Source organism: Lontra canadensis, unplaced genomic scaffold (genome assembly GCF_010015895.1).
Source record: "Lontra canadensis isolate GAN:19392208 unplaced genomic scaffold, GSC_riverotter_1.0 scaffold176, whole genome shotgun sequence".
NCBI classification, from domain to species: Eukaryota; Metazoa; Chordata; class Mammalia; order Carnivora; family Mustelidae; genus Lontra; species Lontra canadensis.
Window position 1 is genome coordinate 301,920 of NW_022631170.1, and position 23,404 is coordinate 325,323.

A 23,404-nucleotide genomic window follows, 5' to 3' on the forward strand; every position below is an offset into this window, starting at 1 on the left:
GAATCTTCTGCTACTATCTTCTCACGTCTTACTTTTTTAAGATTTTATTTATTTGAGAAAGAGAGAGAGTGCGCCTGAGCCGGGGTAAGGGACAGAGGGAGAGAGTGAAGCAGACTCCCCGCTGAGCAGGAAGCCCAAGGCCGGGTTCACTCCATTTAGTATTCCTGATTCTCCATAGCAAATTCTGAAGCCAAAGATGATTGCCAAAAGAAAACCACCAGCACAAGAAATGTTTGGGGGAAAAAAAACATTTGTTGATTCATTGGTTCCTAGATCAGAGCCATATTCTAGAATATTCTATGATCTTCTAGAGATTGATTGATCTTGTTTTCCTCACATCAGCACTAAAAACTTGCAAGTATTTTGCCTTCCTTTTGTGTGTGCTTTCCTGTCTCCTCACCAGAAGATAAGCTCTGTGAAGATATGAAAGGGTCTCTCTAGTTCAAGATATAGCCCCAGAGCTCAGTGTAAAATCTCACATTTAGCAACAGATGGATGAGTAAATGAAGTCGCTTGGCTTACCAGTTATGTAATCCTGGGTAAGGCATTTTATATTAATGAATTTGTAGATAATATTTGAAATAAAGTTATATACAAATCAAAAAAGATAACTCAGGGGGCGGCCTGGCTGGCTCCGATGGTATAGCATGTGTCTCTTAATCTTGGGGTCATGATTTCAGGCCCCACATTGGGTATAGAGCCTATTTAAAAAAAAAAAAAAAAAAGATAACTCGGTGGTGAAAAACTTGTTAAAAGTTAAATCTATCTGGAACAGCTATCTCCAAATAAAGCATCACAAGGATTAATACTCAGTGGAAAAACTGTTTACACGCAGGTGACCCAAAGTAAAAAGACGAGTTCCACTTGGGTTATTTTGAGCACCTCCTATGAGCCAGGTACTCTTCTAGATAATGAGTAGACAAGTACCCTGCTCTCAGAAAGCTTACATTCAAAAAGATTAAAAAAGGTGGCGCCTGGGTGGCTCAGTGGGTTAAAGCCTCTGCTTTCGGCTCAGGTCATGATCCCAGGGTCCTGGGATCGAGCCCCACATCAGGCTCTCTGCTCGGCGGGGAGCCTGCTTCCTCCTCTCTCTGACTGCTTCTCTGTCTACTTGTAATCTCTGTCTGTCAAATAAATAAATAAAATCTTTTAAAAAAAAATTAAAAAAAAATAAAGAAAGCTTACATTCTAGTGGAGGGAGAAGGAAGATTTAAAAAATAAGATGTAAGACGGAACACTAAGCCGAAATTTAAAAGAGACTGATAAGAATGACTTGTGGCTTATGCAACATTGGATGTCAAGGACAAACTCTCCAGAGAATTTGGCATTTAAGTTGAAATCTGAATGGGAAGAAGCAGCCAACTATGAGAACATATGAACAACAGTAACTACTAATGCCAAAGCCCCCAAGGATGAAGCTGAAACCTGGTGGATCCAGCAGAGTGTCAAAATGAGGAGGGAGTGATAGAAATATGAAGGATTTTACAGGTTAGAGGGAGTTTTGATTAACTTACTCTCAGTAGAGGGAAGCCTGTGAATGTTTTCAACAGTAGAATGACATGATCTCAGATTTTGAAAAGATCTGCTGGCTTATGTGACAAATGGAATAAAGAGGGCAAGGGTGAAAGCAAGGAAATTAGTTTGAAGGTCAAGCTGCTGTAATACCGAGCTGACTACAATGGTAGCAGTAAAAATAGAGAGAAGTCAATGGATTGAGTATATGTGTAGACATACATGGTTGGTTTTTATTTCAGGGTTTTTTTTTTTCCTTTGTTTTCTTTCTTTCATTTTGTTTTTGTTTTTAATGCATTGAATATTACATTCAGTGCTCGATTTTATAACTCTCAAAGTGTAATTATCCCCCCCACCACAGTCATCTCCACTTAACAAACAGAGAATAGGAATCTATAGTAAAAGATTAGGGAAGAGCTGGGAAATAATTTTGTATCCAAAATAGAAATATTAAAAATAAGTTAGTTCAATAAAAATTGTTTAAAATATTAAAATTATTATGTAGGGCTGAAAGCTGTGCTGTCTCTACCTCTAGAATAGCTAAAACCATAAATGCCAAGGAGAAGAAACAACAACAAAAAATCAACTCCAAAAAGCACTGGCTAGAAATACAAAGGAAGACAAAATATTTTTACTCATTTCTACCCTCTGGTGGCTACACATTACCATGGAATGTTTGTCATTTTTAAAGCTCTGGGTAGGATGGCTGTTCACCATTCCCTTTAGAAATTCTACTGTCACAAGATATATTTAAATGGTGTTGGATTAAAAAAAAGAAGAAATGAAGAAGTGAGTCCTCTCTATTTCTTGAAAATTAACCTAATCATAATAACAAATTCATGAGGGGATATAATATTTCTATTTTTCTTTCTTTCTTTCTTTCTTTTTTTTAAGATTTCATTTATTTATTTGACAGAGAGAGACACAGTGAGAGAAGGAACACAAGCAGGGGGAGTAGGAGAGGGAGAAGCAGTCTTCCTGCTGAGCAGGGAGCCCTATGCAGGGCTTCCAACACCCTGGGATCATGACCTGAGCCAAAGGCAGACGCTTAGCGAATGAGCCACATGGGCACCCCAATATTTCTGTTTTTCTTATAAGTCCACAGGATCACTTCTACTAGTACTTCACCTGCTCACTCAAGTCTTTTTATTTTTTTTAAGATTTTATTTATTTGACAGACAGAGATCACAAGTAGGCAGAGAGGCAGACAGAGAGAGAGGAGGAAGCAGGCTCCCCGCCGAGCAGAGAGCCCGACTCGGGGCTCGATCCCAAAACCCTGGGATCATGACCCAAGCCGAAGGCAGAGGCTTTAACCCACTGAGCCACCCAGGTGGCCCTCAAGTCTTGATTCCACAGCAAGATGTCATAAACAAACATTGTTCTGCCTTGTCGTTTTTTGTTTGTTTTTTTTTTTTTTTGCTTACTTGCTTGCGTGTGTCCTCTTTCTGCTAAGTTTTATATCCTTTCACCAGTTGTTTCCTCTTCAAAATATAACTGCAACCAAAAATGTGTTCTGTTCCTTGAACTTTTTTCCACCTTGAGAGCAGGCCTCAAACTAGGAAAATATTACCTGACTTGGAAATGCACCCCACCCCCCATATTTCAGTCAACTTTCCCAAATCCCTTAAAAATATTTAATTATATATAATTGATAATTATGGTATAATTGACATACTCAACTCCTTTTTGAAAAGGTGTTAGGTATCAATAGAAACGTGTTTGAGCGCACGGTACTACTCACCTCTCCACACTCTTGTCTGTTCCTTTGCAGGGCATCTCCGCGATCTGCCTCCCGCTGGCCTCAGTGAACGCTGCTCTGGTTTTCACCACACTCTGTCACCAGTGGCTTTGGATTCAGCCATCTTCTTCTAGAGCTGGACTTCGCAGAGCATCTAAATGATAGCAGGCCCCAGGACCTAACACACACACTGGTAAGAACTGCTGTTCAGATTTATAATGAGCGTTCTCTCTAAATGTTGAATCTTAAAATCATTGAATTTTTTAAAATTTATTTGAGAGAGAGAGTAAGAGAGAGAGAGAGAGCACGAAAAGAGAGAGGTCAGGGGCGCCTGCGTGGCTCAGTGGGTTAAAGCCTCTGCCTTCAGCTCAGGTCATGATCCCAAGATTCTGGGATGGAGCCCCGCGTCGGGCTTTCTGCTCAGCGGGGAGCCTGCTCCCCGCCCCCCGCCCCGCCCTCGCCTGCCTTTCTACCTACTTGTGATCTCTTGTCTCTCAAATAAATTAAATATATATATATATATTATATATATATATATATTTAAAAAAAAAAAAAAGGAAAGAAAAGAGAGAGGTCAGCGGGAGAAGCAGACCCTCTACTGAGCAGGGAGCCCAATGTGGGACTCGATGATCCCAGGGCTCCAAGATCATGACCTGAGCCGAAGGCATTCGCTTAACCAGCTGAGCTACCCTGGCACCGGAAATCATTTTTTTTTTTTTTAATTTCACCCCTGAACACAACTGTTTCCAGTCAGGAAGTGCACTAAGTCACCTCTGGGAGGACACCGGAGGCCACTCCACACGGCAGGTTCAGCAACCCCCTTGGTCGCACCGGTTCTCCGAGATTTCGCGTGAAGTGGAATCTGTGAAAAGCCTGAATTCAGGCACTCCAGCCTAAAGACCTCATTCCTGGAAATCCCTGCACTAAGAGGGCAGAGAGAGCCGATCAAGGTGCGAGGAGAGCCCTCCACCGGCTTTTTCCTCCGCGAAGCCTGGTGCCATATCACAGGGCCAGGGCCGTTTATCCACAGACTCTTCAGGGGGAAGACAGAGGTGTCCTGCAACCGCCTTGGAGCCTGCCCTACTGGGGCATCCTGACTCTCTTGTCACTGAGATTTCATCGAGCCAAGGGATAAGACGGCCTCTATAAGGATCCCTCCCGAGCAGGCTCTTCCCACCTACCTCTCGCCGCCCGACCATCTTACCTTGGCTTAGCCCTCAAGTCCCTCGAGACTTAGCCTCCCGCCCAAAGTGCTCCTCTCTCTGTGATTGGTCGTCCGAGGAGCCTTCGGCCAATGGGGATGACGTATTCAGGCAGACGTCAGACCGAGGGCTGGGGGAGGAGGAAGGACGTCGGGCCCACAACGCGCCCTGCGCAAGGACGGCTGCGCGAGGTGTGTGGCGCGGGCCGCGTGGCCTCAGGCCCTCGCTGTCACCACGCCCCGGTGCAGGAGGGTGGGGGGGCCCGCAGCGGTACGAAGGCAACAGGGGGTGGCTGCAAAGCCCGTGCGGCTGGGCGTGGTGGTGACGGTGAGCCCTGAATTCGGGCCTCGGGGAACCCCACGCTCCATTCCCAGAAATCTTCGCGCGGAGAGTTCTCTCTTCAAAGGAGTTGGGCCAGGGCGGCCAGAGCGTGCGGGACGCCCAGCATTGCAGGGCCTTCCCTGAAGCCCAGCTTTCTCTGCCAACCCCGATTCCTCCGTTCTGGACAGGGAGAGGAACCCTCAGGCCACTGGCCCACCTGAGCTGCTTTGTTAAACCTTCCCGCGCAAGGCTGGACTTTGGGAGGAAGCAAGGCAGGCTGGACAGAGGACCCAAGCACAAAGACGTCGGCGAGCGCAACTCCGACTGCAGAGCTCTTCCAGGTTGGGTCTGGGAGCAAGGCCGGGTGCTGGTGGGTTGGGAAGCCTCCCCAGAGCCTCTGTTTGGGACCTTGCAAGAGCAGCCACCCTCCGCCCCCATTTCTCTGGCTGAAATGGAAATTGAGCCTACCCCTTCTTAATTAACCCTTCCACTCTTTTCTTTCCTAATAGTTTGACGGGAACTGTTCAGATCCTCGGTGCCACCTGACAGAAAACTGCATACCAAGGAAGGAACACCAGCTGTTCCTTCCTGTGCAGTGAGTGTGGGGGTTTCAGTGCAAAAAAGCTGGAAATGGAGTAAGCCTGAATTCAGGATATCCAGCTTGTATCAGGAGGGTAGAATGCTTAATTATGCCTTCTCCATTGTTAGCCCGTCGATTAACCAGACTGACAAACCTAAAGGCTAGAATCTTTGCCAATTCCCAGGCCGTATTAGGCTCGCTTTGGTCAAGAACGTCTGAAGCAAGGGTGGCAGTGTCCTTATTTCTGTGAGAGATTTTTCCCACCAAGTTCAGCACCTGCTTTTCTTTACTGTGCACCCTCTGCTGGTTAGCGTGATAGAGCGAGCTCAAAAGAAAAGAAGGTGTGTACAACTTCCTAGAGAATTGTCTATTCAATGTTGTTTCTTTAGAAGTGTTAAATTGAGGTTTATACCTATGGAACTCAGAAGTGTGTTGCTCAGGAAGAATACGAGTTGTCAGCACCGTAGGCGTTGAGTCTCAGTGGTAATGTGAATGAAGAAGGTTTGAGGACAACAATAGCTACCATTTTAGAAGTGATAGTTGTTACGTGTCAGACACTCGCGGTGCTAAGCAATTTTACCCGCATTGACTCATTTAATCTTTAAAACAGCTCCACCGGGTAAGTACTGTTATCATTATCACTTCCTAGATGAGAAAAGTGAGACTCAGAAAAGTTAGGTCATTTGCTTGAGATTATACAGCTAAGCTAATAAATAATAGAGCTGAGATTCAAATCTACTCTTGCTTCTAAGCTCCCACATGTAACCACTATGATATTCTTAAGAGACCCTTGGCACAATTTCTGGGCTTATGGTAACTCAGCCCGTGGCTATTATCTCCCACTTTTAAGATTTTCCTACCATTTCAAAAATGAAAAACAAATTAGGTATAGGCATTCTTCTGAAATACACTTTCTCATCTACAGGAATCTGATCTGTGAAAACCTAGAAAGTTTGTTAAGAGACCAACATGTGCTCTCCTGCCAGTTCCAAAATCCTATACAGGAATCCCAGGTTTCTCCGCTTAGCTTTTCTGCAGCTTCATCACCAGCAACAGACTGGTGTGTTCTGTGATGTCCTTTTGCAGGCAGAAGGTAAGACACTAGTGCGGACTCAATTAAAAAGTCACTATAGAATACTCACTATAGGGCGCCTGGATGGCTCAGTTGGTTAAGCAACTGTCTTCGGCTCAGGTCAGGATCCTGGAGTCTCGGGATCGAGTCCCACATCAGGCTCACAGCTCCATGGGGAGTCTGCTTCTCTCTCTGACCTTCTCACCTCTCATGCTCTCTCTTACTGTCTCTCTCTCAAATAAATAAATACAACCTTTAAAAAAAAAAAAAAGAATACTCACTATAGAATGATAAAATGAGTTCAGGGCCAGGGAATAGAGCACAAAACCAAGAAAATGTGCCCTCACCCTTAAGCACTATAAGTTATTTGGTAAAGAGCTGTTTGTTTCTAGGACAGTTACTGTTTCCAAGAGTGAAAATGAGACTGTGCTTTTTTTCTCTTAAAAATGTAAGTAGAGGGCTCCTGGGTGGCTCAGTGGGTTAAGCCTCTGCCTTCGGCTCAGGTTGTGATCCCGGGGTCCTGGGATCGGGCCCCGCATCGGGCTCTCTGCTCAGCGGGGAGCCTGCTTCCCCTCTCTCTCTCTGCCTGCCTCTCTGCCTACTTGTGATCTGTCAAGTAAATAGATAAAATCTTTTAAAAAAAATGTAAGTAGAGGGGCACCTGGGTGGCTCAGTTGGGTAAGCATCTGCCTTTGGCTCAGGTCATGATCTCTGAGTCCTGGTATTGAGCCCTGTGTCCCACTCTTCCCTGTTCAGCAGGGAGTCTGTTTCTCCCTTTCTCCCTCCCTCACCCCTAGGTTCTTTCTCAGGTGAATAAATAAAATCACTATTTTTAAAATTTTTTAAAGATTTTATTTATTTATTTGACAGAAAGAGAGCACAAGTAGGCAGAGACACAGGCAGAGAGAGAGGGGGAAGCAGGCTTCCTGCTGAGCAGAGAGCCTGATGTGGGGCTCAATCCCAGGACCCTGAGACCATGACCTGAGCTGAAGGCAGAGGCTTAACCCACTGAGCCACCCGGGCGCCCCAGTAAATAAAATCTTTAAAAAAAAAAAAAGAAAGAAAGAAAGAAAGAAAGTAATGAAATAATGTAAAGTTTATTAAGTATAGAAATTCTGTGAAAGGTGGATAATTAAAATGTAACGGTGATTGTGAAGATGGAGCTAATATACACACAGGACTTAGAACAATTTTTTTTAAATAATTTTGATTTTATTTATTTAACAGAGAGAGAGATCACAAGTAGGAAGAGAGGCAGGCAGAGAGAGAGAGGGAAGCAGGCTCCCTGCTGAGCAGAGAGCCCAATGCGGGGCTCGATCCCAGGACCCTGGAATCATGACCTGAGCCGAAGGCAGAGGCTTAACCCACTGAGCCAGCCAGGCACCCCTAAAACAATGCTTTTAATGTACTAAGCACAATATAAATGTTAGACAATACTATTGCATATATTCTCATTTTCTTGCCAAGCTTTTGGTTAATTTTTCTCATCTTCAAATTAAAGGGTTTTATTGTTTGTTGTTAGACTTAAAAATATATAGTTTATTTCCACCCCTTTCCTTTATACATGGAATGTTCAGTCAGTATGAAGTAGAGCCTGGTATCATGTATTTTTTTTTTAAGATTTTACTTATTTGTTTGATAGATCACAAGTAGGCAGAGAGGCAGGCAGAGAGAGAGGGGGAAGCAGGCTCCCAGCTGAGCAGAGAGCCCGATGCGGGGCTTGATCCCAGGACCCTGGGATCATGACCTGAGCTGAAGGCAGAGGCTTTAACCGACTGAGGCACCCAGGCACCCCGATCATGTATTTTTGTTGGTTTTTTAAGTAGGCTCCATGCCCAGCGTGGAGCCCAGTGGGGGGCTTGAACTCATGACCCTAAGATTAAGACCTGAGCTGAGATCAAGAGTCGGACCCCTAACCAACTGAGCCACCCAGGCACCCTGAGCCTGGTATCCTATAAAAAGCCCAAGACTAGGAGTCAGAGTCTTAGCTTTGTTACTTAGAAATTAAGTGACAAATGCCCAAGTCTCACTTCATCTCTCTGGAGCTCAGTTTCTTCATTTATAAAAAGGGATTATGACAACCAACATCGTGTAGCACTCTGTACTTTGCAGAGTACATACAATATCGTCTAGTGTCTCATTTGATTCTTACAACAGTCTTGTGAGATAATGTGATATAGTTCCAGTTCTACAGATGAATGACTTGAGGCTTAGGGAGTTAATCGTCTTACCTGTTCGTTCTCTTAGTAAGTACAGAGTTGGGATTCATTCCTTAATTCAAAATTTAAAAAAAAAGCAATTGCCTGTTGTATGTTAGAACAGTGTACAAGCATGGGCATATATACTGTATGAAGATAAAATCCCTTCTTATACGGAAATCACGTAAAGGGGAGAGAAACCGGAGATAACAGTGGATCCAAGTAACTGCAATATAATAAATAACACTGGAGTAAGCAAAGGCTGAGACAGGAGCACAAGAGAGGGGCACCTTCCCAGACATGAGGAGTTTGGGGGACACGGGTTAGGGTGATTTTCTGGAAAAAATAACCTTTTAGTGGAGATCTGGAGGACAAACAGGAGTAGAAGGAAGTGGGGAAAGATTTCACCAGGCAGAGAGAACAACATGTACGGAGATGTAGATGCAACCAAGGATTTGTGAGTGGTTCACTATGGCTAGAGGGCAGACTCCAGGAAGTGTATTGATGAGAGATACAGGGAGAGAAATTAGCAGCAACATGTGAGTTCTGAAGTGTGCAAAGAAGTAGGTCTTATCCTCAGAACATTGGGAAATGTATTTATTTTGTTTAAGATTTATTTATTTTAGGGCACCTAGGTCACTCAGTGGGTTAAGCCTCTGCCTTCGGCTGGGGTCATGATCTCGTGGTCCTGGGATCGAGTCCCGCATCTGGCTCTCTGCTTGCATCTGGCTCTCGGCTCCGCAGGGAGCCTGCTTCCTCCTCTCTCTCTGCCTGCCTCTCTGCCTACTTGTGATCTCTCTCTGTCAAATAAATAAATAAAATCTTAAAAAAAAAAGATTTATTTATTTTAGAAAGAGAGTGTGTGTGCAAGCGGGGAGAGGCAGAGGAGAGGGGGGAATCTCAAGCAGACTCCCTGCTGAGTGTGGAGCCTGCCGCAGGGCTCAATCCCATTACTCCGAGATCATGACCCAGAATGAGACCTGGAGTCAGACACTCAACTGACTGAGCCACCCAGGGGCCCCAGGAAATGTATTTAAAGGTATTAAGAGGAAGGTCATGATCAGATGCCTACTTTAAAAATAGCACTTAGGATGCATGAGAATTATTGGATTGTTGTTAAGCCCAGATAGGAGGTCATTTTGGAATCCAGAGAGGGAATGGTGGCCTAAAACTAGACATTGAGAATAGAGAAAAATGTATGGTTTATAAACAAAAAGAATTTACAAAACTTGGAGCAGTTAAGGGCTTAGGCTCATAACGAAACTCCCTGGGTTCAAATCCTCTTCCTGTGACTTGCTAACCGTGTAATTGTGGTGGGTATGTTACTTAGCTATGCCACGGTTTACTCATCTGTAATAGCAGCTACTTCACAGGATTGCAGTGAAGAGAAGAGCAAATGAATGAATACTGGTAAAACCCTGACTTAGTATATTACAAGGCATGCAATAAGGATTCAAGAAATAGTATCCTTTTTTTTTTTTTTTTAAAGATTAATGTTTGAGGGGCGCCTGGCTGCTTCAGTCAGTGGAGCCTATGGCTGTTGATCTCAGGGTTTTGAATTTGAGCCCCATGTTGGGTGTAGAGGTTACTAAAAATTTTTAGCTTTTCCATCCTCCTTGCCACTTGCTGTGCTGCCTGAGCACTCCCCAGTCTCTCCGTAGCCATGCCTTGCAAAATCAAGGAAATCAAGGACTTTCTGCTCACAGCCAGGTGAGGGATGCCAAATCCATCAAGATCAAGAAAAGTAAGGATAATGTGAAGTTTAAAGTTCGGTGCAGAAGTTACCTTTACACCTTGGTCATCATAGACAAGGAGAAGGCAGAGAAACTGAAGCAGTCCCTCCCCCTGGGTTTGGCAGTGAAGGAGCTGAAGTTAACCTGGCCCACTGATTTGAACTATATTAAAGTTTTAAAAATTAGAAAAAATCTTTAAAAATAAATAGATAAGGGGCACCTAGGTGGCTCAGTGGGTTAAGTCTCTGCCTTCAGCTCAGGTCATGATCTCAGGGTCCTGAGATCAAGCCCCGCATCAGGCTCTCTGCTCGGTGGGGAGACTACTTTCCCCTCTCTCTCTGCCTGCTGCTCTGCCTGCTTGTGATCTCTCTGTCAAATAAATAAAATCTTTAAAAATAAATAAATAGATAAAAATCACTGTTTGATTAGATACAGTGGTTAAAGGAGAACAATCAAAGATGACTTGTAGTTTCCAGGCTTGGGCAGCTGGATGTAAGAAATGGGAGGTTTGGGGGTTAGGGAACGGAGTTCATTTTCTAGAAAGGTTGATACAGGCTATGGCATGTTTAGTGGCTCAGGAAAAAGGTATTTGGGCAAAAATAGGACCTGGGAGTCAGCAGCGAGCCTTTGGAAATTGAAGCCATGAGAGAGACTGAGATTGCCAGGGAAGTACCCATAAGGAAGGTGGCTGAGGACAGACCACTGCCTGGTGGGTAGTGCCTAAGAGGGTCAGGAGAGAATTGAACCCTGATTGTCTACATCCAGAGCTCACATTCTATTACAAACAGCTTCTGTAAAATTTTTAAAACTCTCCTGTGAGTTTAAAAAAAATCTGAACTCCTCCTTTTTGTCAAGCAGCGGGTTATACCTCTGTGAGCAGATAGTCTCAGTCATAGAGCTTCACTTCAGTGAAGGAGGTGGACACTTAAAATATGGATATCTAAGTGCTCTGACAGCTAGAGTACCTCCCCGTGCCCAGGAGCACCTAACCTAGACTTGACATGGGATGGAGAAAGGCTTTCTGAAGAAGTAATGACCAAATTAGATTTTCAGGGTTTTGTTTTTAAGATTTTATTTATTTGAGAGAGAGAGCGGGAGTGGTGGTTGGTCGGGGGCGGGGGGCGTGCAAAAGGAGAGGAAGCAGATTCCCAACTGAGCAGGGAGCCTCACAATCCCAGAACTCTGAGATCATGACCGAAGCCCAAGGCAGACAGTCAACCGAGCCACCCAGCAGCCCCTAAACTAGATTTTGAAAGATAAAATGGTGTTAGTTAGGTAATGACAGAAGGTTCCAGGCGGACAGAAGGAACAGATTTCTCCTATTTGAACTTCCATGGAGGAAAACTGAGAGAAAGAGCAGCACATTTGGATAGTAAAGACTCTGCGCAGACCATGAACATGCCAGTTTGCTTAAGATAAAGTGTTTGGATTTCCTTCCAGGTGAGGCAGTCCCAGCTCATTGCTGCATCCTGTCAGCCTGCAGCCCCTTCTTCACAGAGCGCCTGGAGCGGGAGAGGCCAGCTCAGGGTCGGAAGGTGGTGCTGGAGCTGGGGGGCTTGAAGATCAGGACACTCAGGAAGCTGGTGGACTTCTTATATACCTCAGAGATGGAAGTATCTCGAGAAGAAGCCCAGGATGTGCTTTCTGCTGCCCGTCAGCTCCGTGTATCTGAGCTAGAATCCCTTCAGCTAGAGGGTGGGAAGTTGGTGAAGGCTCCCCAGGGCCGAAGACTGAACAGGGAGTGCTTACAGCCTCCAGCAGCTGCACCAATCTCTGCCAGGGTGGTGGCATCCAGCCGCCGCCCTCGGACTCCACTGCCTGTGACCCAGACTCCTTGCCCTCTTGGGCCAGTGAGATTGAAGTCCTCAGGGAAGGAGGAGGGGCCCCTAGAAAAAAGCAACCGACAGAATGCAGAGAACTTGTCTGGCAACCTGCTCAAGAAGAAGGCCAGAGCTTGCCCAACTCCACAAGAAAAAAGCTCTTCACCATCAAGCCACAGTCAGGGACCAAGAGAGAACAAGAGTGACCCTGCCATTGTTCCTACAGCACTTTCTCCACCCAGTATGTACCCTTCTGTGGATGAGCGGCTATTGCCCAGAAAGATCAGACTGAGTCGCTCAAAGCCGTCTCCGGATATCTGTACATCCAAGCCTTCTAGCATGGTAAGCAGACCCACCTCAGTACCCACAGCCCCTGGCCGGCGCCTTTGGCGGCAGAAGAGTATAAATAAAGTACCAGAAGACAAGGAGAAACCAGGGAGAGCTAGTCCTCTACAGAGCATCCCAAGCCCATCTGGCCTTGGGAAGACAGGTGGGAGCAAGAAGCGGAGCCCTGAAGTTAGGGCACCGAACTCAGACTCTGTAGAAGAGGGGCAAGTTGGAAGAGTGAAACTTCGGAAGATTGTCAATGGGACATGCTGGGAGGTGGTACAAGAGCCTCCCCTCAAAAACTCTCAAGACAGCCCTCAGATCCCAGAAGCACAACACTCAGAAGGGACTGCGAGTACTCAGCCATCCTCACATAGAGAGCAGGAACTGTCATCTGCTCAGGTAGAACTGTGTCAGGACTCCCCCTTGTGCTCTAGACTCCAAGACATTCTGCTTTCTGCTAGCCGCTCCCCAGACCACCCAGTGGTGAAGTCTGAGTTCGGGTCCAGTCCAGAACTGATAGGGAAGGAAACTGGGTTGGATATAGACTGCAGAGAGCCGTATGCATTTGACACAGCCCTGCTGGGGCAGCCCTGCGAAGCCGAGGAGTACCGCATCACGACTGCTGCTGCCACCAGCGAGCTGGAGGAGATCCTGGACTTCATGCTGTGTGGCTCAGACATTGAGCCCCCCATAGGGTCTCTGCAAAGTCCTGGAGCAGAGGGCTGCAGGACCCCTAGCTATCACCTGACAGAAACAGGAAAGAACTGGATCGAAGGGGAAGAATGGTGTTTGCCAGACTTGGAACTCTGGCCCAGGGAGCTCACAGGACTGGAAAAGGAACCTGTTGGTGAGAACAAAGAGCCAATTGAGTCCCTTAGCCCCCTTGTCATACCCTCTGAGGTGAGTGAAGGGGAGGTACTTTCAGTAGGAGGTTCCTGGACTCCAGATCTGGAAATTACCAGTTCCCAACCATTGGATGGTCGGAGAGAGAAGCTTCATATTGACTCTCTTGACCTTCCCCAAAGGTCCTATGAGGACCTCTCACCTCCCTGTTCAAACTGGTTGGACACTAGGCCAGAAGTGTCCCTAAGTATGGATGAGGTGTTGTATTCTGCTCCAGAGGCGGGCAAGGAGGTACCTGACAACTCTGAGTTGTTGGACCCGCTTCCTGCCAGCTCCGAAGAGGAAGAGATTGATGTGGTGGACTGGACATCAGAGGGGAGGCTGGTGCCCACTGGTATTCCCTCTGTGTGGCCCGACCCTTCCTCAGAGTCAGACACAGAAGTGGACATACTAACGTAGAACAAGAAGTAGGTTAGGGGCAATGGGAGGGTGGGAAATGTTGGCTAGCGAAAGGTCTATTGACAGAGGCTAGCATATGCCCTGTCCTCTTAGCACAAGAGGCAGGTGTACTCCTAGCTCTCTTAAGGTCCCCTCTTCTCCTCCCCAGGCTTTGGGAGCCAGGCAAAAATAGTACCATAGGTACAAAATTATGAACTTGAACCATCTTATTTCATTGTAATCTATTTTCCAGTTAGTGATAAACAAGTGAAACTATAAACTGTGTGGTCCCCAACTCTACTGGATCATAAGTAACAACCAGCACCACGTCTCCTAAGTTATGAGGCATCTAGTCACTGCTAATTCAATAATAAATGAGAAAGAATACCCTCTACAAAACATTATGTATTTTAGAAGGTGTGAAACAGTGCTGGGGTGTAACAAGTGGGTACGACTAACAGGACATTTTCCCATACCTAACATGTGTGGCTTATTTAGTCCAGTATGGGAGGTCTAGCCAGACCTTTGCAGGGGCCAAAAAGGCGTAACTTCCATCATCACTTCCAAGAAGTGAGTTGAAAAAGATAGATGCTTTTTTAAAAAAATAATTTGCTTCCCCCGCCCCACAGTTTTTGCAAGTATTTCACATGATCTACCAGAGAACCTAGGAGCTCCAGGTTAATTTGTGACCTCAGAATATGAAAAAAAATACAAAGGGAGCCAATCCCACAAATAGTTGGTTTTGTCCATTTTTTATCATAAGATTAAGTTTTACTTTATTATTCAAACACTTTATTTCAACTTTTATTGAACCAAATCCAACTGTTCAATGCCTTACTAGCAGGTTGCCTCACAAGTGAACCATCCTTTCTGGAGGGGAAGAAACCACGACTTCAGGTACATGACTAAAGTTTGGCCATGTTCCATCATAAATGCTCCAACATCACCAGAGACAGGAAGCTGTAAACATGACAAAGGGAAAAAAAAGGTTAGAGAAAGGGTCCAGGCAATCCAAAAGCCTGAGGAAGCTGTACCCCCCACCCCAGAACCCACAAACCAAGGAGAATTCAAGAATTGCATCCTCCCCCATTTTACTCAGCATATCAAGTGCCTGACAACATGTCCAAGGACCAGAGATAAAGACCAGTCAAATCATTGGGGCCATGAGGGATACTACTGCAGTTTTCACATGGGATTAACAGAAAACATACTAGAAACGAAACAAAAAACACAAAAAGGTAGGGTAGGGATAAGCACACATGAGGTTACACAAAAATTCTGGCCAGTACAAAGGGGTAAAATAGCAAAAACAAGTGTCAATAACTTTAACTCCCAAACGAGGAAACCAGTGGGAATTTACACCACCAGCTTTAAGAAACAAAACAACTGCCATCACGTGTGCAAAATAAATCTAACGGACACAAAAAGGGCCCGTACCCCAACCCAGGGCAATAATCCACATCTTCAAAGGGCGCAAATTGCATTTCTACAGTCATTCACGTTACCATCAGCACCCTTTAACTTAGCTCAAAAACATGTAACCAATTAGCAAATGGCACACCAACAGAAAATAATTTTACTGCCGAGTTCTAGTTTTCCTACCCAGGAGCAAAGGGGAAATTCTGAGCAAGAAAAGAAGTTATAGATCGTGTGTGAAATGAGGGCTGCTTCACAAATACCCCAAGTCCACCCAAGCCCCCTTCAAACCTCAGCGTTGAGGACTTCAATCCAAACACCCTACGAAAGGTGCTTCTTCAGCTCCTTCACCACCTCTTGAGGCTCCGGGAACTTCAGTTTGCGTGGGGGCCCCTTCTTAATCCCAGTCCAGAGCTCCACACCTGGGAAAAGACCAATAAAGCCAAGTCACTTTGGAATGCACCGGCACGTCCCCCAAATGCCGAGGTGCCCACGGTCTGAGACCAGCGCCTCCCGTCTGCTCCCGGGCCCCCACTCACTGCTGCCATCTGGGCGCAGCAGCGTCACCTCGAAGCTGCCCCTCCGGGGCTTGGCAGGGTTCACCTCCACCGGAAGCTCCGGGGTCTCCAGGCGCAGCGCCTGGCTCAGGGCCGCGGCGTTGCGCCCGTAGACGCGTCAGCTCGTGCTAGAGAGACACGGGGAAGGTCAGAGCCTGGGGCCTTGGCCTGCGACGCCCTAGTCCGCCTCCCCGGGCCTCTCCAGGCCCCTCACCAATGCTCGATCACGACGGTCGCCTCCGCTGCCTTCGCCGGCCTCTCCTGTTTCGCAGCCGCCGCTACCACCGCCACCTCGGCCTTCCGCTTTCTCCCACGAGAAGCCATGGCGCCCGGAGCCCTGCCGGGAGCCGAGCCGACCTGGGCGCGAATAGGGGTCCGGCCAACACCGCTCCGAGGTCCAAACCACAGGCCCAGAAGCCCGCCGCCGAGACAAAGCGTCTCCCTAGCTGCGCAGAGCGTGGCCCGGCGCACACGTGGTCTGGGGGCGGGCTCCCTGGGCACAACCACTCTGCCCCGCGGACGGGGGGGGCAGCCCTCTCTGGACAGAACCACTCTGCTCGCGGAGGGGCGGGGGGGCGCTCTCTGGGGCACAACCACTCTGCCCGTGGCGGGGGGGAGCTACAAGAAGCCCCAGACCGAACCACCCGCGCTTGCGGAGGGGCGCGGACTAGGCAGCTCTGAAACAAGCCTGGCTTCACACAGGCGTTTCTGCAAGCCTTCATCGGGCTAAATAGCTTGGACCACGACATACAAACTCCACCCCCGCTCCCTGGAAACCGCGGCCCAATCCCAAACCAAACCCATAGCCTAACTCGGTGAGGTCAGTACTCTGGGATTCAGGTAACTAAACTCCCTGATCCTGGGGACCATTGCCGGGCAGTTGGAGAAACTCATCAGGATGGCCTTTGAAGTTGAGGAGGAGATAGGCGCTTTCTCTGCAATGGCCAGGCTTTTCTAATAGGCGAGGAACACACAAAGGCACAAACAAAAGGAAATCCCAGTTTCTTTATTATGGAAAACCATCAACTGGGCGTTGGGAGTAGGGAGTAAGTGAAACCCCATTCCTGCCCAAGGGCTTTCTCTGGGAGGCCCCACCACACAAAGGAATGTCTCAAACCTATTCCCCTTCCTCCCAAACTCCAAAAAATAAGGGGATTATGCAATATTATCTTCGATGAGTACCCTCAGTGGTTAAAGGTGCCTCCTTGGGACCAGTGACAAAATTAGCCTTATACTTTTTAATGAAGGCCACAGACCAAGCCAGAACTGCCTAGAGAAGCAAGGGTCCTTCAGGGAAAAGTCCTAGCACAGACTCCATACACAGGCATCTTCTGCTGGGTCGAATATAATCTAAGCAGACTGTGTAGGTCCACTAAGAGGAGGGATGAACACACAGCATGTTGGAGACATGTGAGTGATGGACAAGAACTGATAACTGACCCAAGCTTGGAGGGAAAGCATTTCCTCATCCATGGCAGATTTCTCCCTTCTTCCAGTGAAAGTTGGTCACAGCAGTGGAGGCCATCCTGGAGAGTGCCTGTCAATTCCCTGGAAGCCTCTTTAAAATCAGAAGCAGCACCCTGCCCCACTCAGGGATAGCCAAAGGAGAAAACATAAATAAAAGGCCCAGGCCTCACACAAGGCTTGTGGTTACAGGAGGGGCTGGGCCTCAGAGGTGAGGAAGCACTGACAAGGCAGGGATTCTATTTGTCCTTCTTGCTTTCCCCATCTGGTACTTCCATGGGGTTTGAGGCCACAGGCCGCTCCTCAGGGGTATTATCTCCACCCTTTGATAGCTTCTTGGCCCGTTGATACAATTCATTCAAGTTGAATTCTCGGATCACGTTCTCCTGCACAAAAGAGGTACATACGCACATCAGGGTTCTGGTGGGACAGTCCTTACTAGGAAGTAAGAAGTATTCAGACACTTAGACATAGACAGTCTAGGAAAAAAGGAAGAAAAGGACAGAAATCTATTCTAACTCTCCTTTTTTGGGTACCTGGAAGAGTCAACCCTATACAGTTAAGTACCCATTATGCGATCATCCCTGTGCCAAGAATTACAGCTACATTATTTAATATCCTCTACAAAACAACCCTGTGATCCAAGTGTTACTCTCTTCAATTTTCTGCTAAGGAACCTCAGGTCTACAGACTATACTGACAAGGGCTCTTGAGACTGAATCTTAACTAATAACTGTTCCCCTGTGCTAGGAGTTCTGACACATGGTAGAAGCACAACAAATTTGCTGAATGAATTCATGAATGAAATCCCGTAACTAGTCCACACCCTCAAAACTAGTGGGCCAAGCAGCAGAGCCAGGAATCAAACCCAGGTTGGACTCCAAAGCGGACCACTGTTCTACACCCTTCTCCAAACCACTCGCTCACTCTTTCAGATACCTCAGAGAAGGTCCAAGAGACAGCTCGTCCTTTCTTGTCAATCTGTGGCCGCCGCATGACCTCCTTGCCACCTTGGAATAGGATCAGGGTAGGGAGCTGCTTGGTGAGGGGCGATGTGCTCACTTTGTACCTACAGGACCCAGAAAGGACTCTATAAATGGATCTGTCCACATCACTGCAAGTGATTTACTGCTAGGCCCTCTGTCTAGGCCCTTACATACCGTGTACTAACATCAGTATAGCGTCCAACGTCCACCTTCCCAAAATTTAGTCCTGTACAGTTGTACCTAAGAAAAATATATTATTTACATAAGGAAAGAAGAGAGTGGGTCAAGGGAAGTAGAAAAACAAATATTTAGGGAGGGGGGGAAAACGCCTTTGGTTGCAATGTGAGAAATCAAGGCCAAAAACAATGAGAGGGAAAGCACAGCACCTCTGCTTTGGTCATCCCTCCCCATACAGTACTCACTTGAGGGAGAGGTCAGCATAGATAGGAGCGAATGACTGGCAGTCATTAGACCAATTGGCAAAGAATTCCACAATCCAAGTGACCCTCTTGTCCCGCTCTAGCTCTTCCTGCCACACACAGGAAAGAACCAGTGAGCTGAATCACAAAGGCTTCCGGAAAGGTTCAGACTTGAGCATCTAATTCCTCACCCTGGCTTTCCCTCCCCTCTCTCCCTGGCTTTCCCTCCCCTCTCTCCCTCACTCCTGAAACAAACCACAGTAACCTTGACTTCCAATCTGAAGCAGTTACTCCTCCTAGTGAGTAAAAAGCACAACTACAAAAACACCCACAAAGGACACAAGAAACAAGGAGAGAGGAAGAGAACTCACATCAATGGTTTTATCACTGAAGTACTTGATGTACTCAGGGCCCATATACAGAGGAGGTTTACACGTCATCAGGAACACTAAACATGGAAAACAGATGTCAGAGGAAACATATAAGGCCTACAGCAGGAGATTTACTTCCAAACTGACTCAAAGATTTTAGGCCCCAAAGAATATGCGTTGTGGACATATGCAGACCACTGACACATTCCCTTCTTCTTAAAGTTTCTGTAGATTCTTATCACCTGAGCCACATACATAATTAATCAGGTAAAAGATATGGAAGAAGGGTATGGAGAGACCGATCTGGGGTTGGAATTTGGTTCCCACAACCGATCTCCTTACCTATGCAGAGTGTGATGTAAAGCAGGCCCATGCGAATATCCAGACGGAAGAAAAGAATTGCATTGGCCACTTTACTAAACATGAAGATGTTGCCTATATGTTGCTCCACAGTGACTGAAACACAAAGAGGTCACAGGTCAGGCTGGGCAGCATGCTCCTATATCCTGTTTGTCACTCTTCCTGTGGTACTTCGAAATGGGAGAGGGGGAAGAGGATAAAAGTCCAAGATCAAATTCAGCCCTGGTATGGAGTGAGGGACTCAGTCACCAGATAATGCCCCTCTCCTAACAAGGATGAAAGCAGCTCGGGAGGGCATGTGGCCTGAGCTGGAGAAACTGAGGCGCAGGCTAAACTTACTGGATCTGCGGTTCTTCATCATCACAATGGCACTGAGGAACATCAGGATCTCCACTTCTCTCTGGAACAGAATCAAAGTGACGGGAAGGCCATAAACACAGACGCTTTGGGTGGGGAAGGGAGCCAAATATGGACTAAAAACCAACAGAGACCCAAATTGGTGATGGTACCAGCAAAGAATAACTGGAGTTGGCGAACATGTAGTGGGAACACCACCAGTCCGGTTCTACCCTGCCACAAACGGGCTGGTGCCCTTCGGCAGATCACTTAACCTCTGAGCTTTGGTTTCCTCCGTGGAAGAGTATCTGTCTCAAAATGTTACTGTGAGGGTAAATGAGATAAGGGGTATGAAAGAAATACATAAAGCCCAAAACCACATAATATTTTAAGACAGTATTACCAACTCAAAATAAAACAAAATAAATCAAACTTTTCCCATCCAATATTCATTGTTTAATCCATGCACCTTTTTTTTTTTTTTAAGATTTTATTTATTTGTTTGACAGAGATCACAAGTAGGCAGAGAGGCAGGCAGAGAGAGAGGAGGAAGCAGGCCTCTGGCTGAGCAGAGAGCCTGATGCGGGGCTTGATCCCAGGACCCTGAGATCATGACCTGAGCTGAAGGCAGAGGCTTTAACTCACTGAGCCACCCAGGCGCCCCTAATCCATGCACCTTTAATAGGCTTTGAGAGCTGAAGGGGGCCTCTCAGAACTTTAGAAGGCCCTTCTCAGTACCTTGGGCTTTTAGTTCTTTCTCACTTTCCAGACTCTAAGGCCTGTGAGGCAATAATCACATCAAAGAAACAAGGTAATTTCAAAAAGACTGTAATGCATAACAAGGACCCTGTGGGAGAAAGCATGGGAAGGGAAGGCAACTACAGTCTAGATGGTCTGAGGCCTACCAGACCTTTCTGTTTACAGTACAGGAACCCAGATCACTATTTCACACAGAACCAATCAACCACAATTTACAGCTAGAAGTCAGGGACCTTAGGTCCTGGGTTTTTAGCATCAGTTTCCAACAAAAAGTAATCAACTGGCTTTAGCAACAGACATATAAAGTGGGGGCTAGGAAATACAACAGATCTTACTAAATATTCCAGAGCAGAAAGCAGCACATTTTCACAAATGAAGTTGGGTTGAGAGCTGGCATTTAACAAATGTGGAAAGATGAACTTAAAAGAAAAAAAAAAGGACTTATGGTCAAGCAGGAGGCCAAACATAGGAGTGAAAGGAAGAGTGCCTAAAGACAGTGGGTCAATGGCAAAGACTGGCTACATATACTCCAAACTGTTTCCGTTTCCTCCTGCGCATACTGCAGCCGGATTCTCAGTCTACTTGAGCCAAAGGAGCACTGTATGACTAGTATTCCTGCGTGGAATGTGAGTGGAAGCCATGTGCCACGTCTGAGCCAGCCAGTAAGCAGGTGTGTCCTCGCATTCCAGTTTCCTGTCTTCATCGGCTGGCTGGCTGATGGCATGACCCTACTGCCATAGGGGGAGGCAGAAGGAGCCTGGGTTCCAGACAAACGCTATGAAGCAGAGTCCCTTTTGGTTGTTCTGCATGTTTGTTCCTTGTTTTTAAACCTTTTATTATGGAAAATTTCAAACATACATAAAAATAGGCTACTAGAAGGTAGCAGAATATGCCCCCCCAAATATGCCACTTTGGATTATTCTGCATAATAATTTTGAGCCTAAAAGCAATTAAGAAGTAGATAAAAGAAGAGCTCCTTGCCCTCTATTTGTCTAAAAGCAAGACATCATTTTTTCTTTTTAAATTTTATTTATTTATTTGAGAGAGAAAGCATGTGCAAGCTCAAAAGCATGGGGAGGGACAGAAGGGGAAGAAGAGGAAGAGAATCTCAAGCAGACTGTGCACTGGGCTCAGAGCCCCACACTGGGCTGGATCTCAAAACCCTGAGCCAAAAGCAAGAGTCACAAGAATAACTGACTGAGTCACCCAGGTGCCCCGAAGCAAGACATAAGTTTTTTGTTCGTTTGTTTGTTTGTTTGTTTTAAAGATTTTATTTATTTATTTGACAGAGAGAGAGACCACAAGTAGGCAGAGAGGAAGGCAGAGAGAGAGGAAGAAGCAGGCTCCCCGCTGAGCAGAGAGCCTGATGTGGGGCTCCATCCCAGGACCCTAGGATCATGACCTGAGCTGAAGGCAGAGGCTTTAACCCACTGAGCCACCCAGGCGCCCCAAGACATAAGTTTTTAAAAGTATTCCTCCAACCCTTACCAGGAAGGACAAAAGTTAATCAAGGGAGACAAGTTTAGACCCTATCAGCCTGGAGACAGCGCCAGAGGAAACTAACAAAACAAACAAGAGCCTTTATCTACCTTATTTTACCTTCCCGCAGTCTGCCGTTCTTAGAAGCCTAAAACTTCTTTCCTTTGTCCAGTCATTTCTCCAAAAATGTATTGCTCTTTGTTGAGGATATGCTATAAGCCGGAGTTCTTTTTTTTTTTTTTTTTAAGATTTTATTATCTATTTGATAGATAGAGATCACAAGTAGGCAGAGAGGCAGGCAGAGAGAGAGGAGGAAGCAGGCTCCCCACTGACCCTGAGACCGTGACCTGAGCCGAAAGCAGATTAACCCACTGAGCCACCCGGGTGCCCCATAAGCCAGAGTTCTAATCCACCTCTGAGTTAATTCATTTTCCCTGGGTATCTCCAGTGCATACATGAGATATACATGTTAATATATTTGTCTTTTGTTTTTAATCTTTTATTACAGGGGTCTCAACCAAGACCTCGGAGAGGTAGAGGAAAAATTAATTTTCCTCCCCTACAATACTTTAATCTCTTCTACTCAGATTTAACAGTAACATTTGGCAAAACAGTTCCCTTTCATCTATGCTACCCACTTTTTTTGGAGAAACTTAAAGCAAATTCTAAACTTCAGTGTGTATCTCTTACACATAAGGACTTTCTTTTTTAATAGAAACTTTTTTTTTTTTTAAAGATTTTATTTATTTATTTGACAGAGAGAGAGAGAGATCACAGGTAGGCAGAAAGGCAGGCAGGCAGACAGGGGGAAGCAAGCTCCCTGCTGAGCAGAAAGCCCAATGCAGGGCTCCATCCCAGGACCCTGAGATCATGACCTAAGCCCAGGCAGAGGCTTAATCCACTGAGCCACGCAGGTGCCCCATGGACTTTTTTTTTAAAAGGGGGGACAGGGTAGAGAGGGAGAGACTTAATCTTAAGCGAGCTCCACACCCAGGTTGACCTGAGCAAAATCAGGAGTTGGATACTTAACCAACTAAGCCACCCAGGTGCCGTAAGGACTTTTTTTTTTAAGAAGTCCCCCCCACCCCGGCCTTTTTAAGTTTATTTGTTTTAGTAATCTCTACGTCCAATGAGAGGCTCAAACTCACAACCCCAAGATAAAGAACTACATGGTCTTCCAATTGAGCCAGCCAGAGCCAGGCACCCTGGGACTTTTTTTTTTAACAAACCAAAATACCATTTCACACTTAACACAATTAATAATTCCTTACTGTCATTTAATACTTGGTTCTTATTCAATGATACCCGTAATTTCAAATTGTCTTTGTGCAGTTTGTGCAAATCAGGAACAAGCAAGCCAGATCTATGCAATGCATTTGGCTTATGTGTTTCTTTGATCTTCCTTTATCTCTAAAGAACATCTATTCTTGGGGCGCCTGGGTGGCTCAGTGGGTTAAAGCCTCTGCCTTC

General features: G+C 46.2%; 3 protein-coding genes and 1 pseudogene across 5 annotated transcripts in view; 2 read left to right on the plus strand and 2 right to left on the minus strand.

Moving 5' to 3' along the window:
- The first annotated feature begins 6,295 nt into the window (after nucleotides 1-6,295).
- Nucleotides 6,296-13,808, plus strand: BTBD18 (BTB domain containing 18). Its single transcript, XM_032846521.1, has 2 exons — nucleotides 6,296-6,446; nucleotides 11,797-13,808. The coding sequence occupies exons 1-2, from the start codon at nucleotides 6,323-6,325 to the stop codon at nucleotides 13,806-13,808; spliced, it is 2,136 nt and encodes a 711-aa protein (XP_032702412.1). The 5' UTR covers nucleotides 6,296-6,322.
- On the plus strand, nucleotides 10,287-11,240 carry LOC116860414 (annotated as a pseudogene).
- Nucleotides 13,809-14,546: 738 nt separating the features above from the next.
- On the minus strand, nucleotides 14,547-16,191 carry SELENOH (selenoprotein H). The gene is made up of 4 exons (XM_032846505.1): nucleotides 15,975-16,191; nucleotides 15,743-15,888; nucleotides 15,495-15,625; nucleotides 14,547-14,747 (listed from the first exon to the last, which is right to left on the minus strand). Exons 1-3 carry the CDS (start codon nucleotides 16,082-16,084, stop codon nucleotides 15,525-15,527), a joined length of 357 nt encoding a protein of 118 aa, XP_032702396.1. The 5' UTR covers nucleotides 16,085-16,191; the 3' UTR covers nucleotides 14,547-14,747; nucleotides 15,495-15,524.
- Nucleotides 16,192-16,745: 554 nt separating this feature from the next.
- TMX2 (thioredoxin related transmembrane protein 2) overlaps nucleotides 16,746-23,404 on the minus strand; it is a 9,527-nt gene continuing 2,868 nt past the window's right edge. The window contains exons 2-8 of one of the 3 annotated variants that reach the window (XM_032846453.1): nucleotides 19,700-19,760; nucleotides 19,343-19,456; nucleotides 19,001-19,077; nucleotides 18,633-18,739; nucleotides 18,385-18,450; nucleotides 18,152-18,293; nucleotides 16,746-17,610 (exon numbers count right to left, since the gene is read on the minus strand). In XM_032846453.1, coding sequence (XP_032702344.1) covers nucleotides 17,464-17,610; nucleotides 18,152-18,293; nucleotides 18,385-18,450; nucleotides 18,633-18,739; nucleotides 19,001-19,077; nucleotides 19,343-19,456; nucleotides 19,700-19,760 — 714 coding nt within the window. In that variant the 3' untranslated portion in view covers nucleotides 16,746-17,463. Of the gene's footprint in view, nucleotides 17,611-18,151; nucleotides 18,294-18,384; nucleotides 18,451-18,632; nucleotides 18,740-19,000; nucleotides 19,078-19,342; nucleotides 19,457-19,699; nucleotides 19,761-23,404 lie in introns of those variants that run through there. The other 2 variants (XM_032846454.1, XM_032846455.1) reach the window with 2 other exon arrangements.